The sequence below is a fragment of the Amblyraja radiata genome, chromosome 8 (genome assembly GCF_010909765.2).
Source record: "Amblyraja radiata isolate CabotCenter1 chromosome 8, sAmbRad1.1.pri, whole genome shotgun sequence".
NCBI classification, from domain to species: domain Eukaryota; kingdom Metazoa; phylum Chordata; class Chondrichthyes; order Rajiformes; family Rajidae; genus Amblyraja; species Amblyraja radiata.
Window position 1 is genome coordinate 43,216,740 of NC_045963.1, and position 16,781 is coordinate 43,233,520.

General features: G+C 43.5%; 1 protein-coding gene across 4 annotated transcripts in view; it reads left to right on the forward strand.

Annotated features, from left to right (window-relative positions):
• Window positions 1-16,781, forward strand: part of map3k4 (mitogen-activated protein kinase kinase kinase 4) — a 168,012-nt gene that overhangs the window by 115,812 nt on the left and 35,419 nt on the right. For all 4 annotated transcript variants that reach the window (XM_033025715.1, XM_033025714.1, XM_033025716.1 and 1 more), the window contains 3 exons: window positions 12,028-12,189; window positions 12,922-13,055; window positions 13,520-13,598. In XM_033025715.1, the coding sequence (XP_032881606.1) occupies window positions 12,028-12,189; window positions 12,922-13,055; window positions 13,520-13,598 (375 nt within the window). The remainder of the gene's footprint in view (window positions 1-12,027; window positions 12,190-12,921; window positions 13,056-13,519; window positions 13,599-16,781) is intronic.

The window sequence follows — 16,781 nt, forward strand, 5'->3', positions numbered from 1 at the left end:
CGTAGATTAGTCTAGCAAGCACGGGGGGGGGGGGGGGGGGGGGGGGGGTGATAGCACTCCTTTGGGTTAGGGCCCATAAAACCAGGGTGGGGTTAGACGCTCTGCTGGGGTTGGGTTAAAGGCCCTTTCCTGGGTTAGAGGCCCAAAACTTGGTCGTACTTGGCAGACTGCAGCTGCTTAACGAGAGCCAAAAGCGCATCCAGTCCAAGATTTGGTATCCAATTGGTGGGGTATTGAAATACAAGTCTGGTTTACTTGCTAAGCGGTGAAGCATTTGACCTGTCGTTGCTGGGAGCGCTGATTGGAAAGGTGCATTCCGAAAATCGGCATCGACTGCCAGCGCAATGGTGCCAAGCAGGTGGAAAGGAAGTCATTTTAAAGAGGTAAAACCTAGGTTGGTTAGAGGCCACACCTGTGTGAAGACATCTGAATACCTCCCTGGAGTGACGGACGAGGAATCTCGTAAGGGCACTGGGCTCGGTGGCTAGAGTATAGATTGGCTGGGAATACTCTAGTCCATTCGATATTTTATTGGGCAATTATATTTGAATTTGAGAACCTGCGTATGTGGAGTGGTACGCACCAAAATTAGTTGGTCCGAGAACGAGTTTAGATTTGCAGAATCAAATTTCCAAATACAGAATTTCACATTGAAGTTCTGCCCGTACGGTAGAATTCGAATTCTGTGTAAATAGAACTTCGGACTTTGTGCATGTTTGAGATTGATTTCGAATAGCGGCTGATCAACAGTGAATAGTAACCTTCTGATCGATTGTTGATTAGTACCTGATAGTGAAAAGTAACTGAGAGACGGGAACCTGGTTTACTTAATAATAATAATAAATTTTATTTATGGGCACCTTTCAAGAGTCTCAAGGACACCTTACAAAAATTTAGCAGGTAGAGGAAAAACATGTAAGGGGAATGAAATAACTAGTAGAGACATGACTAGTACACAAAGTAAAGACAGAATTCAATTCAAAACGCAATATGAGGCAATTAATGCACAGATGAAAAGGGAGGGGGACGTGGGGCTAAGGATAGGCAGAGGTGAAGAGATGGGTCTTGAGGCGGGACTGGAAGATGGTGAGGGACACGGAATTGCGGATCAGTTGGGGGAGGGAGTTCCAGAGCCTGGGAGCTGCCCTGGAGAAGGCTCTGTCCCCAAAACTGCGGAGGTTGGACTTGTGGATGGAGAGGAGACCGGCTGATGTGGATCTGAGGGACCGTGAGGGTTGGTAGGGGGAGAGGAGGTCAGTGAGATATGGGGGGGCCAGATGGTGGAGGGCTTTGTAGGTGAGGATCAGGATTTTGTAGGTGATCCGGTGGGAGATGGGAAGTCAGTGAAGTTGTTTGAGGACTGGAGTGATGTGATGCCAGGATTTGGTGTGGGTGATGAGTCGGGCGGCTGCGATCTGGACCAGTTGGAGTCGGTTGATGTAGGTGGAGCTGATGCCAAGGAGAAGTGAGTTGCAATAGTCCAGTCAGGAGGAGATGAAGGCATGGATGAGTCTTTCAGCAGCGGGAGGTGTGAGAGAGGGTCTGAATTTGGCGATGTTGCGGAGATGAAAGAAGGAGGTTTTAATGACATGGCGGATGTGAGGCTCAAGGGAGAGGGTGGAATCAAAGATCATGCCAAGGTTGCGGGCCTGGGGAGATGGGGAGACAGTGGTGCCGTCGATGGTGAGAGTGGGGTTATTGATTTTGCTGAGTGTGGCTTTGGAGCCTATGAGGAGGAATTCTGTCTTATCGCTGTTGAGTTTGAGGAAGTTATGTTGCATCCAGGTTTTTATAGCTGACAAACAGGAGTTGATATGGGAGAGGGGGGGGGTTGTGGGGGGATTTGGTGCCGAGGTAGATCTGGGTGTCATCGGCGTAACAGTGGAAGTCCAGGTTGAAGTGGGGCACTTTCTGACCAAGGGGGAGGATGTAGATGATGAAGAGGAGGGGGCCGAGTACGGAGCCTTGGGGAACGCCTTGAGTGACTGTGGCTGTAGCAGAGGTGTGGTTGTGGAGAGAGATGAAGTGGGATCTGATGGAAAGGTAGGAACGGAGCCAGCTGAGTGCAGAGCCTTCAATGCCGAGGTCTTTGAGTCTGGTGAGTAGGATGTTATGGTTCACTGTATCGAAGGCTGCGCTCAGGTCGAGGAGGATGAGGATGTTGAGGGAACCAGTGTCAGCAAAGGTGAGGAAGTCGTTGAGGACTTTGAGGAGAGCAGTTTCTGTGCTATGGAGGGGGCGAAAGCCAGATTAGAGGGGTTCAAGTAGGTTATACGCAAGGAGGTGGGAATGAAGTACCCTTGGTGAAAAGTACCCGGATGTGAGAGATACCCCATATTCTGTAGAACTTAGAGAGGAGAGATAGAGGTCCCCCTATAGAAGTCCAGTCTTAGCAGGGGAAAGTAACATTTATGAGGAAAAGTAGTCAATTTAAGAAGTAGTACCTCAGCAAAGAGTACCCTAGGAAGGGGAAAATCTTCGGAATCAGAGGGAGAGGTTCACTGATTGATAACAGCGTGACGCGGAAATTAGATTGAGTGTTTGTAAACTGTGCGCTAGCGTGTTGAATATTATTGTAAATTGTAAAAATCCAGCATCGTCTTTTTTAGCATCTTTATCGGATCCGAATTATATAAATACTTTGTGTATGTAAAAAGATTTAGAATGTGTTAAGATTTAGAATGTGTTAAGATTGTGGACTGCTACATGTATTGTCTGTGTGAATGCTAATGGACTTTTGGGTGTTAGATAATTGAAGTAAAAGTGTGTTTGAATTGAATATTTGTATTTGTTTAAATCGGGATTGTAGTATTGTTAGAATTTGATTCGTGGTGGTTCGATCAGGGTTCGTATTTTTTCGATTGCCGTGTCGGAGGAGTCGTTCCATTGACCGAGTACGCCACGAGGAGGATTTATTAGAGTGTGTGATTTATAATAAATGAATGATTGTGGTTTATGTAGGAGTGTGGTTGTGCCTGATAATAATAAGCGGTGTGGTTTATTGTCTGTGTACAGTGTCACTTTTGTGTGTTTGGAGCTCATTTTCATGTGTTTAGATTGAGGGTTAAACGAGCTGCGAGAAGGTGTTTGATTGTGCCCGAATGTGTTTGATTGTTCCCTGGAGTACTCTGATCTCTGAATGACTGAGGATTGTGGAAATTGTAAGGTTGAAAGAGTGTGTGGACTTGTGGAAGATAGGAGAAGAATTTGAATAAGAGAGTAGGATCGGTGGAGCAAAGGAGTAAAGAAGTGCGGGGCTGCGAATGCTTCGAGGCCATTAGTCACTGTTCAGGAATGAGCCTGATAAATTTAGGGATTAAAAGGAAGGGGTGAAGGACTTAGGAATTCTGTTTTGGTTGTTCGGAGGCATAGGAAACAGCATAGATCGAGATATGACAGAAGAGGAAAGGAGCCCATTGCAAATAATGTGAATGAGTTCCCTCACAAGGCAGAGAAATTAAGAGATTTGTCAGGAGCGTTAAACAAGAAATTAGGAAACAAGCTATGGCCACTCTCTAAGGAACAGTAAAAGGGATAAAATACATAGAACCAATTATTTGGCAGCATAGTAATAACGGGAGTACAAAAGAATAAATAGAGTTATGGAGAAAATATTATGAGGAACAGAAGGCGAATAAAGAGGTTAAGAGGATGGCTAGTTGGGAAAAAGTGATCGCTAAACTTGGAATAGAACCGAGAGAAGGTGAAGTAGATCGACCTCCAGGCAGTAGGAAGGACAGGAGTGGAGATGAAGGAAAACACACGGAACAGGGAAAAGGCAGATCTACTGGAAGGAAACTAGTCTCTGTAAATTTAAAGTTTAGCGATCCGATGGTTAGTGCTGACCTCGAGGGGGAAGGAGATGAATATTTGGAAGAATGGACAAATGTTAACGCTAGTGGAAGTTCACAGCTCCCACCATGTTCCTCTTGCAGTTTCCCAGGCTTCACTCGCACCTTGTATGACTTGTGTCCGTAATAATATTTTAGGTCTGCAGAATCTATAACAACTCCTGCAGATTCTACATAAGAACAGATTCTACCGATAGCAGAGACTGGGGTGCCAGATTCTTTGACTCTATCCACTCCACCATTAATAGATCGTCCAGTAGCTTATGGCACCCGGAGTAGAACGAAGAGGTTAGCTCCGTGTTTAAAGAAAAGGAAGGTATGATAGATATAGTGCAACAGCCAGAATATTACTGTGAGCCACAACCTAGACAGATTATACGAGTAGTGAGAAAGAGGAACAATTTATTTGGACAGTATCGGGAACCCCCTAGCGAACGGGAAGATTCATCTGAGGGTGAGACAGTGATTGAAGATACCGAGATAGATTTTGATGTAACCGAAAGTTTACAAATTGAACAGATATCTCATAGGCAGTTCCCAGTGAGGGAAGGGCTGGGGGCAGCTGATTCGACCAGCGCAGTAAGTATGAATGATCCCCGTGCCACAGACGTCCATACTCTGTGGAAGCCCCATGAAATAATGGCAGCACTAAACAGAATCCCTGATAGAAAGAAGTCACCTGCTGCTTTTATAGATTATTTGAGAACCACAATGCGTGTATATCATGCAGATTCCCGGGATTTATGGGAGACCATACAACAGATAATTACTCCAGCTGAAAATACCAAATCTCTAGTAGCCCTAGGACACCCAACATATGAAGCCTTGGCAAACATATTAGTGGATGACAGTGCAAGAGAAGAGGCTGTTTTAACAACCCTTGCAAACATGTTTCAAAAGCCAAGTGATTTAACACGAATTTTGGAAATAAAACCAGAAAAGGGGGAAGGAGCAGATGAATTTTTAGACCGTTTTTCAAAATTATACATGGATGAATCAGGTGACTTAAACTATCAAAATGGAGTAAGTTCCCCACAATATTGTGCTATCTTATTGAATTGTCTCCACACTACAGTAGCGGACTCAAGACTGATAACAGGGATTGGTCTGAGAACTGCGCCAGTCAAATGGCCAGAGCTGTGAGGCACTATTGGAAGGATGGTAGGAAACAGGAAAGTTATCCTGTAACTAGAAGAGAAACTGAACGTATAGTCAAGAAGGAAGAACCAAGCTCTGGCTCAGGACCATGGAGTCCCCAAATGTTAGCGAGGAATGGAATGAGAGAAATTAGACTACTCAGATTATTATTACAATTATACTCCCAATTTAGAACCCATTCCAATGCAACCAAGGGGTAAAACAAAACCAACCATATTACCTAATCAATGTTACACTTGTGGGGGAATGGGACACTGGAGTCGAGAGAGGGGTCAAAGAAAGGATTTCCAGGATTATGAAGAAATTAGAGATCCTAGAAGATATAGAAATATCCGAGATCCTAGCAATTATAGGAGGTCCTTCAATTCAAGAGACTACTGAGACCCGAGAGAACAGAGTGAGAGCTGGCCCGAATGTCAGGAACCAAGAAGTCACACACCGTTTACTCAAACCAACCCATTCTCTCAGTCCTGACTTACCAACCCGTCCAGGAATTGTGGACGTGGAGACATGACCCCTACTCTAGAACCTCCTCAAGTAATTTACCAGAATAAACAAATTGGATGTACTATCATAGTAAAAACTGAAGATCACATAAAAGAAAATTGTAAACAAAATTATAACTGCCCAAGAAAACCCCTTAGAGCAAAGAACATTGTAAATCAAGGAGCTTGTCACAACTGTACACAATCAGGTCATTGGAGTAAGGAGTGCCCAATGAGAAGACAGAATATAGCAGAACGGAAGAGAAATCAAGGGGCAATAAAGAAAGTAAGAAAAGGAACCCAGTAGCTGGTGTCAGAAAGAATAAGAACTAAAGAAAACTAAACTGGCACTAGGGAGAGAAGAAACAAACTTATTGTGCAAGAGGTGCAGGAATAGGGATAGGAGTCATTAAACCATTGTGAATATGATCAATAACTTGTTATTAGGTTTGTGCCTCCAGGACAGTATGACCTACATACTACTATCTGGGGAGTGAGGTAAAGAGTATGTGGACCCTTGAGAACGGGCAGAAGACACAGCTCAGTTAAGGTAGCTCCCCAGAAACAAAGACCAACAACAAGGAAGAAATGATACCGTTCTGTCCCTTTAAGACACATCTGGGAAGGCTAACAAATAGAGGAGGCTGCTCCTCAGTATCCCAACTCCTTTGAAACTACCATCAAGGAAGAAGAAGAAGATACCTACCGTAGTGCCCAACTTTAACTTCATCTAGCTTTTGACACCAGTGAAGGAAAAATAAAATAACACCATCCAACCTTTTCTAGAAGATACAGATAACCTGTGACAAATATTGGGGCAAGCTCTAATTTGAAGAATTGAATTTAAATTTGAAAATAGACACTCCCCTGTGGTTTGGGGTAAAATACTCACTTTGCTCCTAAATTTAGTTATAAAAATTAATTGATTTGTAAAAGGGCTTATGGGATATGGTTTTAAAATAATTAGAGAATTGATTGTTGACTTGGCATTCTTCCCTTGTCTCATCCATAGGAGGATAATCGAAGATGGGATGGGACTATTTAGTTGCTATCAAGAAAGGGGACATACCCCAGCGGATATCAGAAATTAAGACATACCCTGGAAACGCAAGGTGGTGGTATAGAATGATGAGGTAGACTGAAAATTTAAATAATGAGTTCCCCTCGGAAGGTCAATACTAATCATCCAGAAAGAGTTACTCAGTGGTAAAAGGAAATTAGTTATGAGAAAGAACCCCCATAGACTGAGAGCCGAGCCAACATACTAAGGACGAAGTACTGGAGGAGAAGTCTATTGAATTAGAAGGAGAAATTAAGAAATGGGTGTTGAGATATCAGAGTCGATGTATTTGACCGGTGGATCTAAATTGTTTAACCCTTGATAGTAAAGTGGCTTCTATTATCAAGGTGGAAAGAAATTGTCCTTAGATTCGGCATTCTTAATTGGCTTTATAATAAAATTGACAACATATGGAAATTGATTGATTAAATTTGAACAGCTGGGGATTCCACAGGAATTGGAATGGAATTGTGTTATCGACCACAAGCTGTGGAATGAGAAGAGAAGACACTGAAAATTAAAATGGTAAATTGAAGGCTGAGACTGAATTTGGTTAAATTGAAACATTCTTCATGGTTTGCTTTAAATAAGAGTCACGCCTGTAGGGAAATCTGGACTGAACCCAGCTGAAATTTATATGAGAAACCATCTTCAGATATACATTAAAAAACATTGTGTGAATACGGAGAGGGCTGATCAGTGTTGATCCTAGGATAGTAAAGAATATATTATAGCAGAATATAATAGAGATAGTTATACTGAAATGGAAAAGGGATAATATTGACAGAACAGAATTACAGTGGAATGTATGGGAAAGCATTAGTGCATGAATGGTAACTTGCTTTGACCCAAGTTTTTCAGGAATTATAGGTTATAGGTTCGACTATGGAAAGGATGGAAGAATGGGCAACAACAAGGATGGAGGGAATTCGCGCCCACAAAAATTCGGGAGGTGAAGACTCATCAGACGGAAATTATGAAGCTACGCCCATGAAAACTCGGGAAGCTTGATAAGATTCTGAGAAGAAACATCATCGCCTTGTTGTTGTTAGTAGATGGAAAATGTAAAAGTCACACATATGTATATCTGGTTATCTGATTATCTGATTATTTGGCTATCATAAATGATGGTTTATCATATATGATAAAAGGAAGGAATGTTAATTCTGGTCAAATTGGAGATGCCAGGACACTAAAATTGAGTAATGGCTTCTGGGCTGCTAGGCCATTTGGTCAATTTAAATGTGCCTTCTGCAGAAATGGGACAAACTGCAGAATGGTGCCAGCTTGTATGGAGCCTAGATAAGAGTTGCAGGGAAAGGGAATGGGACATCTGCAGATTCTTACAATTAGGTGTAAATTGCATGAACCGGATTGGGTGAATGCAAACCAGACATACACATTGTAAATATTGTTGCAAAGCTTTACTTTGCTAGATATTGATTGGGTTAAGTGTTGAGCCTTGTCTGGGTTTCTTGAATATCTGGGCAAATGTTGCTATGTTTGCTTCCTACCAGAAGCTCCGTTTGAATACAATGTATTAGTTACTGTATTATTGGGTTAGGGAAATGTCTATCATATACTGTGTTAATCGATATCTGTTTTTGGACTGTAAAGAGACCACCCCCATATGGTTCGGCCCCTCAAGGTTCGGGGACCTATAAAAGGTAGCTCCCACGAGGTCCTGTGTCGATCTTCTGGGAGAACGCTTGGGACTGCGTGACCTTTTGGAGTGTCTCTGCTTGCACGAGACTAGGAGGACTTGGACAAGCAGATACAAGGATCGAACCCGTGATGGTTAGGTATAGTAGTGGGGAACTGTTATTGTGTTTTTCTAAAATAAAGTTTAGATGCGCAAGTGCAGAACTCAGTATTTTATTAACCATATAATAACCATATAACAATTACAGCACGGAAACAGGCCATCTCGACCCCTCTAGTCCGTGCCGAACACATAATCTCCCCTAGTCCCATATACCTGCGCTCAGACCATAACCCTCCATTCCTTTCCCATCCATATAACTATCCAATTTATTTTTAAATGATAAAAACGAACCTGCCTCCACCACCTTCACTGGAAGCTCATTCCACACAGCTACCACTCTCTGAGTAAAGAAGTTCCCCCTCATGTTACCCCTAAACTTCAGTCCCTTAATTCTCAAGTCATGTCCCCTTGTTTGAATCTTCCCTACTCTCAGTGGGAAAAGCTTTTCCACGTCAACTCTGTCTATCCCTCTCATCATTTTAAAAACCTCTATCAAGTCCCCCCTTAACCTTCTGCGCTCCAAAGAATAAAGTCCTAACTTGTTCAACCTTTCTCTGTAACTTAGTTGCTGAAACCCAGGCAACATTCTAGTAAATCTCCTCTGTACTCTCTCTATTTTGTTGACATCCTTCCTATAATTAGGCGACCAAAATTGTACACCATTTATTGACTGAAACTAGACCGGGGGAAGCTTAGAAGGAACTATTTACAGGTTATGGTAGTAAAATCATTTGATTCTGGCGTCCAAGTATATTTGCAATGTCATCTCTTTAATGTGTCTTTTAGTATGCAAAGCAATTGAGGAATCAGGAAAATTAATACAATAGTCTGTTTTTCCATGGTTAGACCTGGTCATTACTCAACAACTTATGGGGAAATTATTCTAATGTGCACAATCCTTGCTGATCATGTTACTGTAAATAAAACCCAGAACTGCGAGTTCCTGCAAAACACCAGATGCCAACTTGTTTACTTTGCTGGACTCTTGCCCTGCTCTCCCTTTCTGAAACTTTTCCTGACTATCTAATTTCACAAAATGATTACAAAAATAAGATAAAATGTTTAAATCGCACAGCTGCCACTCGCGTCAAATACGCCTCAGAAGAGCTAAGTAAAATAATCTCACGCAGTGAATCCTAACCCTTTCTGAGAGCATACAACTTCTGGCTAACATGGTTTTTAAAAAAAAAGCAATAATATGAAGCGTCTAAGTAAACGTGATCTTAAGCCACAGATCTATGCATACACAACAAGGTGCTTAGCACGAGACACAAGGAATTGCAGGTGCAGGTTTACAAAGGAACCAAGTAACTCGGCGGGTCAGGCAGCATCATTGAGTGAGTAGAAAGGGCAGGTGGTGACGAGATGCTGCCTTCAATCACAACAGTTCTTCTGGTGAAGTGACTCCAAAGTGCTGTTGGGTAGGGAGTTCCTTGCTTGGTAATCTGGTTCAATAACTTCCACACAGGTCATTCTTGTTACTTGGCCTGTCCTTCCACACCAGTCTTTCTGTTTATTTAGACTTTAGAGATACTGCATGGAAACAGGCCCTTCGGCCCATTGACTCCACACTGACCAGTGATCACCCCGTACACTAACACACTTGGGACAGTTTACAATTTTTTTTTACCAAAGTTAATTAATCTACAAACCAGAACGTCTTTGGAATGTGGGAGGAAACCGAAGCACCTGGAGAAAACCCACGGGCAGAACGTACAAACTCCGCACAGATAGCATCCATAGTCAGGATCGAACTCGGGTCTCTGGTGTTGTAAGGCAGCAACTCTACCACAGTGCACTATTTTTGCGCACTGTGCCACTGAATTGGACTGTACCCTTGTGGACTGAATTAAAATTAAATCAGTTACTCTGATAAAGTTCAATTCCCCATTGATCATTTGTTTTTCAGGGGTTCCTCTATGATTTTGACAGCACTTTCAGAGTTGCCCCACCCCTCCCCTGCAATTTTTTTCTGACAGTGATTCTTATCTTTCACAGACTCTCTACCGCCTGTCCTGCGTTATCTGTTGACTGCTTACACTAACTCCCTTTGGGTTGACTTGCTGTGAAAGGAATAAAGAGGTCAAAGTATCATCAGGATTTGGCTCTTCATTATAGCAGGGGGTTGCTGGAATGAATGTAATTCCTGCCATGACAAGGAGCCATTTAGATCTTCCTGCTCACAAACATTTACACTGCTGATGTTGCTGTTCCAACGGTGTTGTACTGTGAACACTGCAGCAACAAAGGAAAGTACTTCATAGTTTAAAAAATGTTCTGGAAAAACAGTACTTTTAAGGACCAGTTTTCTATTTTTAGCAGCTGTACTAATATATAATTTTGAAGAATTTTTAGATGGACTGGATCCTTTTATTTTGATTCATGTCCTTAATTTGATCATCGTTATGGGCACTTGCATTGCAAGAAGGTACTATTATGTTCTGGCAGTATTGCTGCCAGGGTTCCACTCTTGAAGCATTTTTTTGTTACATTCATAAAAAGGGCACAACTTCTTGATAAACCTTGGGTTTCATACCAATGTTTTTAATGTGCCCAGTTCTGGGAATCGGGCGGAAGTGTGAATGAAGAATAATTGAAACACATGAGAAAAAACGTGTTGATTTAAAGTTCATTGAAGTTTATTCAATGCTACTTGTCGTTTCAAATTGCAGATAAATCGCAAACATTAATAATCCAGTACTTGTATTTTGTAAAATGTAGATACAAAGAAGTACAGATGCTGGTTTACAAAACAAAAAGACAGTTCTGGAGTAACTCAGCGGGTCAGGCGACATCTCTGGAAGACATGGATAGATGACGTTTCTAGACAGGACCCTTCTTCAGACTGATTAGGGACGCTGCCTGACTCGCTGAGTTACTCCAGCACTTTGTGTCTTTTCTTTAGGTTCCTATTGCCCTTCTCAGCTCTGACTCAGCACCTTTGACCTGAAACATAAACTCTGTTTCTCTTCTCACAGATGCAGCCTGATGGGTATATCTAGCATAAATTGCACACCAGTTGTGATTTGGGAATTTCCAATAACACACTTGCCAGTTTCGGCCTATCATGGGCAATATTTGGAGCATAAAAAAAGCTAGGAACTCTGCAGGTCAAACAGCTTCTGTTGAGGCAAAGCACTAATTGACATTTTGGGTCGAGACCCTGCATCACTGTAGACTTCCTGGGTGAAAAATTAAGTGCTGTTCTACATTCAAACACAATATTTGAATTGAGTGCACAGATGAAAAAAACAGGATGTAGATTATAGAATCTAGCAATACAGGTCTACCACTAATTTTTTGACATCCCTGGTTCCAGAGTCTTTCTGGATTATCTGCTTTTCCGGACCAACAGACTTCATGGCTACCAAGTGGTGACCAAGAGAGTCAAGAGTGTTTTGGGAACCAATCTGGCCTCTCCGGCCAGGTCGGAGTTCCAGAACCCCAGCAGCGGGGGTGTATTTCAAGTGCACTCTTGTAATGTCCAGATTAAAGGTGGAGCTGGACCATTAATTGCGGGAAAATTGATGGTGGACCTGTGCTTGCATTCATTAATCCAAGTGGTCAACAGCTTCAGGGAGCGGAGACATCAGGAGCTTTGAACTGTCTCCGGTACATTTATTGTGGTGTTTGTTCCATATATATTCTATTTGAATGTTCATTTGCGCAAAATGTCTCAAACCTGATGATTTCCACTCTGCCTTTCAGCATGCAGCCTTGTTGCTGTGCAATAAGATTAGGAATGCCATTGACCGCATTGACAAGATGTTCAATTCAGAGTTTGAGGCTGAAATGGATGAATCTGAATGTGCGACTTTGCAGCAGTATTACAGGGAAACTATGATTCAAAGCTATAACTTTGGCTTTGAGGTAAGTTTCTGACATTTTTTTAAATCAATTATAGAAGACATCTGTTCATCTAAACTACTTAGAACATAAAACAGTACAGCACAGGAACAGGCTCTTCCACCCTCAATGTCTGTGCCAAACATGATGCCAAGTTAAACTAATCTCTGCGTGCCCGTGATCCATATTCCTCCTTACCCTGCATTACCCATGTCCCTATCTAAAAGCCTCTTACTTGCCACTATCGTATTTTCCTCCACCACTATCCCTAGCAGCGTGTTCCAGGCACGCACCATCCTCTGTTATTAAAATAATTATATCGCCCTGCACATTTCCTTTAAAAATTTCCACTCTCATCTTAAAGCTATGCCCTCTTGTCTTTGACATTTCCACCCTGGCAAAAAGGTTCTAACCTTTTACCCTTTCTATTCTTCTCAGAATTTTATATACTTCTATCAGATCTCCTTTCAGCCTCCATGTAGCATTCTGGTAAACCTCAACTGCATCCTCTCCAGTATCCCGCTGTATGCCATGACAGCCTTCCTCAGCCAACCCATTTATGTTTATGTCCAAGTCATTTATGTCAATCACAAACAGCAGAGGTGCCAGGACAGATCCTTGTATTTGCACATTTATCACTGTTTTTGGCTCTTTTTTCTTTATTGAAAGATTGGGTGGATTATTTTGGCTGTCCTTTGTCAATTAGTTTAAAACAAATACAATGCATTTTAGCAATATGTTTTGAATTCTCTCCAGTATCACAAGGAGGTTGTCCGGCTGATGTCTGGTGAATTCAGACAGAAGATAGGGGACAAGTTTATCAGCTTTGCTCGGAAATGGATGACCTTCGTGCTCACCAAATGTGAAAGTGGGAGGGGAACAAGACCCAGGTTAGACGCGTGTTTCATGCTCAGACACATTTTATTTTCCTCCCTCTTCCCTATGCCACACCTGGCCTCGGACCCACTACTCCCTGCCCCCTTCCCCCTACGTTCCTTCCTCTGCCTTCACAATTCCCACCTCCTCTATCTTTATCTCACATCTTTTTTCCGTTCATTTCTCGCTTTTGTCCAACCATCTGCCTATCAACAAAAACCTTACTTGTATCCACCTATCACTCACTAGGCCGTGTCCTGCCCCTCCTCTCTTCCAGCTTTCTATCCCACCTCCCACCACAATCAGTGTGAAGAAGGGTCCGACCTGAAAAATTGCCTATCCAGGTTCTCCAGAGATGCTGCCAGACCTGCTGAGTTACTCCAGTACTTCTTGTCTTTATTCTTACGCAAACCTGCTTTAAGAGTCTCGTTCTCGGGGGAGTCAGCATCATTGTTTTAATGTTTCTGTCTGTTCACAGGTGGGCAACCCAGGGGTTTGACTTCCTTCAGGCAATCGAACCGGGGTTTATTTCAGCTCTCCCAGAAGACGACTTCCTGGCAAGTTGCTTTCTTTTCTGAAAGTAAAACCATTGTGCTTTTGTGATCTGTGGGTGGGTGTATTACATAATCTGGTGTTGATGCTGGATGTTTTAACAGAGATGTAGCAAACAGTGTCAGTGTTACGGGGGCTGGGAACACGGCTCCCGCCATCTGCCGATTCCAGTTAAACACCGTCTGATTGTGATTTTTGGTTTATCAGATGTGGCCTCTATCCAGGAAACATTGATAATTCTTGAACTGACGCTGTTCTTGGCCAGGATACAAACTGGTTATCAAAGTGTCTTTCATTTCTTGGTCCCTCTCTGCTTTTTACCTTGTTTAAGTTGAAAACTGACCATCTGCTAGTCATAGAACAGTATAGCACAGGAACAGGTCATTCAGGCCACAATGTCTGTGCTGAACATGTTAAACTAATCCCCACTGCCTGCACATGACCCATATCCCTCCATTTCCTGCATATTCATGTGAACATAGAATATAGAAAAGTATAGCACAGAAACGCCCTTCAGCCTACGATGTTTCACCACCAGTTAGCCTGACATTGGTGGTGGGGAAGATGCTGGTCAATAATAAAAGATGAAACAGCGGCACATTTGGATAGCAGTAGCAGTATCTGTCTGAGTCAGCATGGATTTACGAAGGGGAAATCATGCTTGACTAATCTTCTGGAGATTTTTGAGGATGTAATCAGGATAATGGACAAGGGAGAGCCAGTGGATGTAGTGTGCCTGGACTTTCAGCAAGCATTTAATAAGGTTCCACATAGGAGATTAGTGGGCATAATTAGAGCGCATGGTATTGGGGTAGGGTGCTGACATGGATAGAAAATTGGTTGGCAGACAGTCAATAGTCAGATTTATTCGTCACATATACAATAAAGTGCAGTGAAATGAATTTGCCAGCAGCGGTACAATAAGAAAGAACACACAATACACAATATAAATGTAACACAAACATCCACCACAGCATTCATTACTGTGGTGGAAGGCACATAGTTCAGTCAGTCCTCATCCATTTTCCCCCGTAGTCGGAACCACAAACCTCCGCAGTCGCCGCTGCGGGTGGCCAGATGTACAGGCAAGGTAAGTCCCGACTCGGTGCTTCCCTACCGGAGACCACGGCTTCAAGATGATGTAGGCCGGCGGTCGAAGGTCTAAGTCCCCGCCGCGCTGCGGTTAGAAGCACCACATACCGCGGCTTCTAGATATGATGTAGGCCGCGGGCTGGCGGTCGGTGCTCTTCTCCAGGGATCCCCAGCGAGGGATCCCGCTTCGGATGGTAAGTCCCCGCCGCGCCCGCAGTTAGAAGCTCCGCAGTCCGCGGCTTCTAGATGATGTAGGCCGTGGGCCGGCGGTCGGAGCTATTCTCCTCCGGGGTCCCCAACGAGGGATCCCAGACTCCGGACTTCAGGCTGTCGCGGGCCAGCGATCGAAGCGCTCCCTTCTGGAGACCCCCAGCGAGGGCACGCCCGCTCCGCGATGAAAGGTCCACGCTGCGCCCGCTGCTGAAGCTCCGGGCCCGACTCCGGGAAAGGCCGCAACAATCCTTGGTGTTAGGCTGCGAGGAAGGCGACATGGAAAAAGTCGCCTCTCCGTGGAGGAGGCGACCGAAAGCGGTTCCCCCCTTACCCCCACTAACCACCCCTCACACACCGAGAAACATTAAAACACACATTTGGACATACTAAAAAAACAAAAAAAGTCGTCTCGCAGCGCCCCCACCGACCAAAATAATCAGGAAAATAAACAGGAAACAAAGGGTAGGAATTAATGGGTCCCTTTCAGAAAGACAGGCAGTGACTAGTGGGGTACCGCAAGGCTCGGTGCTGGGATCGCAGCTATTTACAATATATATTAATGATTAAAAGTAACATTAGCAAATTTGCAGATAACACAAAGCTGGGTGGCAGTGTGAACTGTGAGGAGGATGCAGGGTGACTTGGACAGGTTGGGTGTGTGGGCAGATGCATGGCAGATGCAGTTTAATGTGGATAGATGTGAGGTTATCCACTTTGGTGGCAAAAACAGGAAGGTAGATTATTATCTAAATGGTGTCAAGTTGGGAAAAGGAGAAGTACAATGGGATCTGGGGGTCCTTGTTCATCAGTCACTGAAAGTAAGCATGCAGGTACAGTAGGCAGTGAAGAAAGCGAATGGCATGTCGGCCATCATAACAAGAGGTTGAGTATAGGAGCAAAGAGGTCCTTCTGCAGTTGTACTGGGCCCTAGTGAGACCACACCTGGAGTATTGTGTGCAGTTTTGGTCTCCAAACTTGATGGACATTCTTGCTATTGAGTGAGTGCAGCGTAGGTTCACAAGGTTAATCCCCGGATGGCGGGACTGTCATATGTTGATAGATTGGAGCGGCTGGGCTTGTATACTTATTTAGATATATTCTATACTGAAGGATGAGAGGGAATCTTATTGAAACATATAAGAATATTAAAGGTTTGGATACGCTAGAGGAAGGAAACATGTTCCCAATTTTGGGGAAGTCCAGAACCAGAGGCCATAGTTTAAGAATAAGTGGTAAGCTATGTAGAACGGAGATGAGGATAAACTTTTTCACACAGAGAGTTGTGAGTGTGTGGAATTCTCTGCCTCAGAGGGCAGTGGAGGCTGGTTCTCTGGATGCTTTCAAGAGAGAGTTATAGATAGAGCTCTTAGGGATAGCAGAGTTAAGGGATATGGGGAGAAGGCAGGAACGGGGTACTGATTGTGGATGATCAGCCATGATCACATTGAATGGCGGTGCTGGCTCGAAGGGCCGAAGGGCCTGCTCCTGCACCTATTGTCTATTGTCTATTCATTGCGCCGAACTTGATGCCAGGTTAAACTAATTCAATCTGCCTATGCATGATCCATATCCCTCCATTCCCTGCATATCTATGTGCCTATCTAAAAAGTCTCTTAAACACCACTGTCATATCTGCCTCCTCCACCATCCCCTGAAGCACTGTCCAGGCACCCACTCTCTGTAAAAACAAAACTTGTCCTGCAAATTCCGTTAAGCATTGCCCCTCCAATTTCAAAGATATGCCCTCTACTCTTTGGCATTTTCATTCTGGGATGGAGGTACAGACTGCCTACTATTTCTAGTCCGTTTCTAATTTTATATACTTCTCTCAGGTTTCCTCTCAATGTCCGACGTTCCATAGAAAACCACCCACATATGTCCAA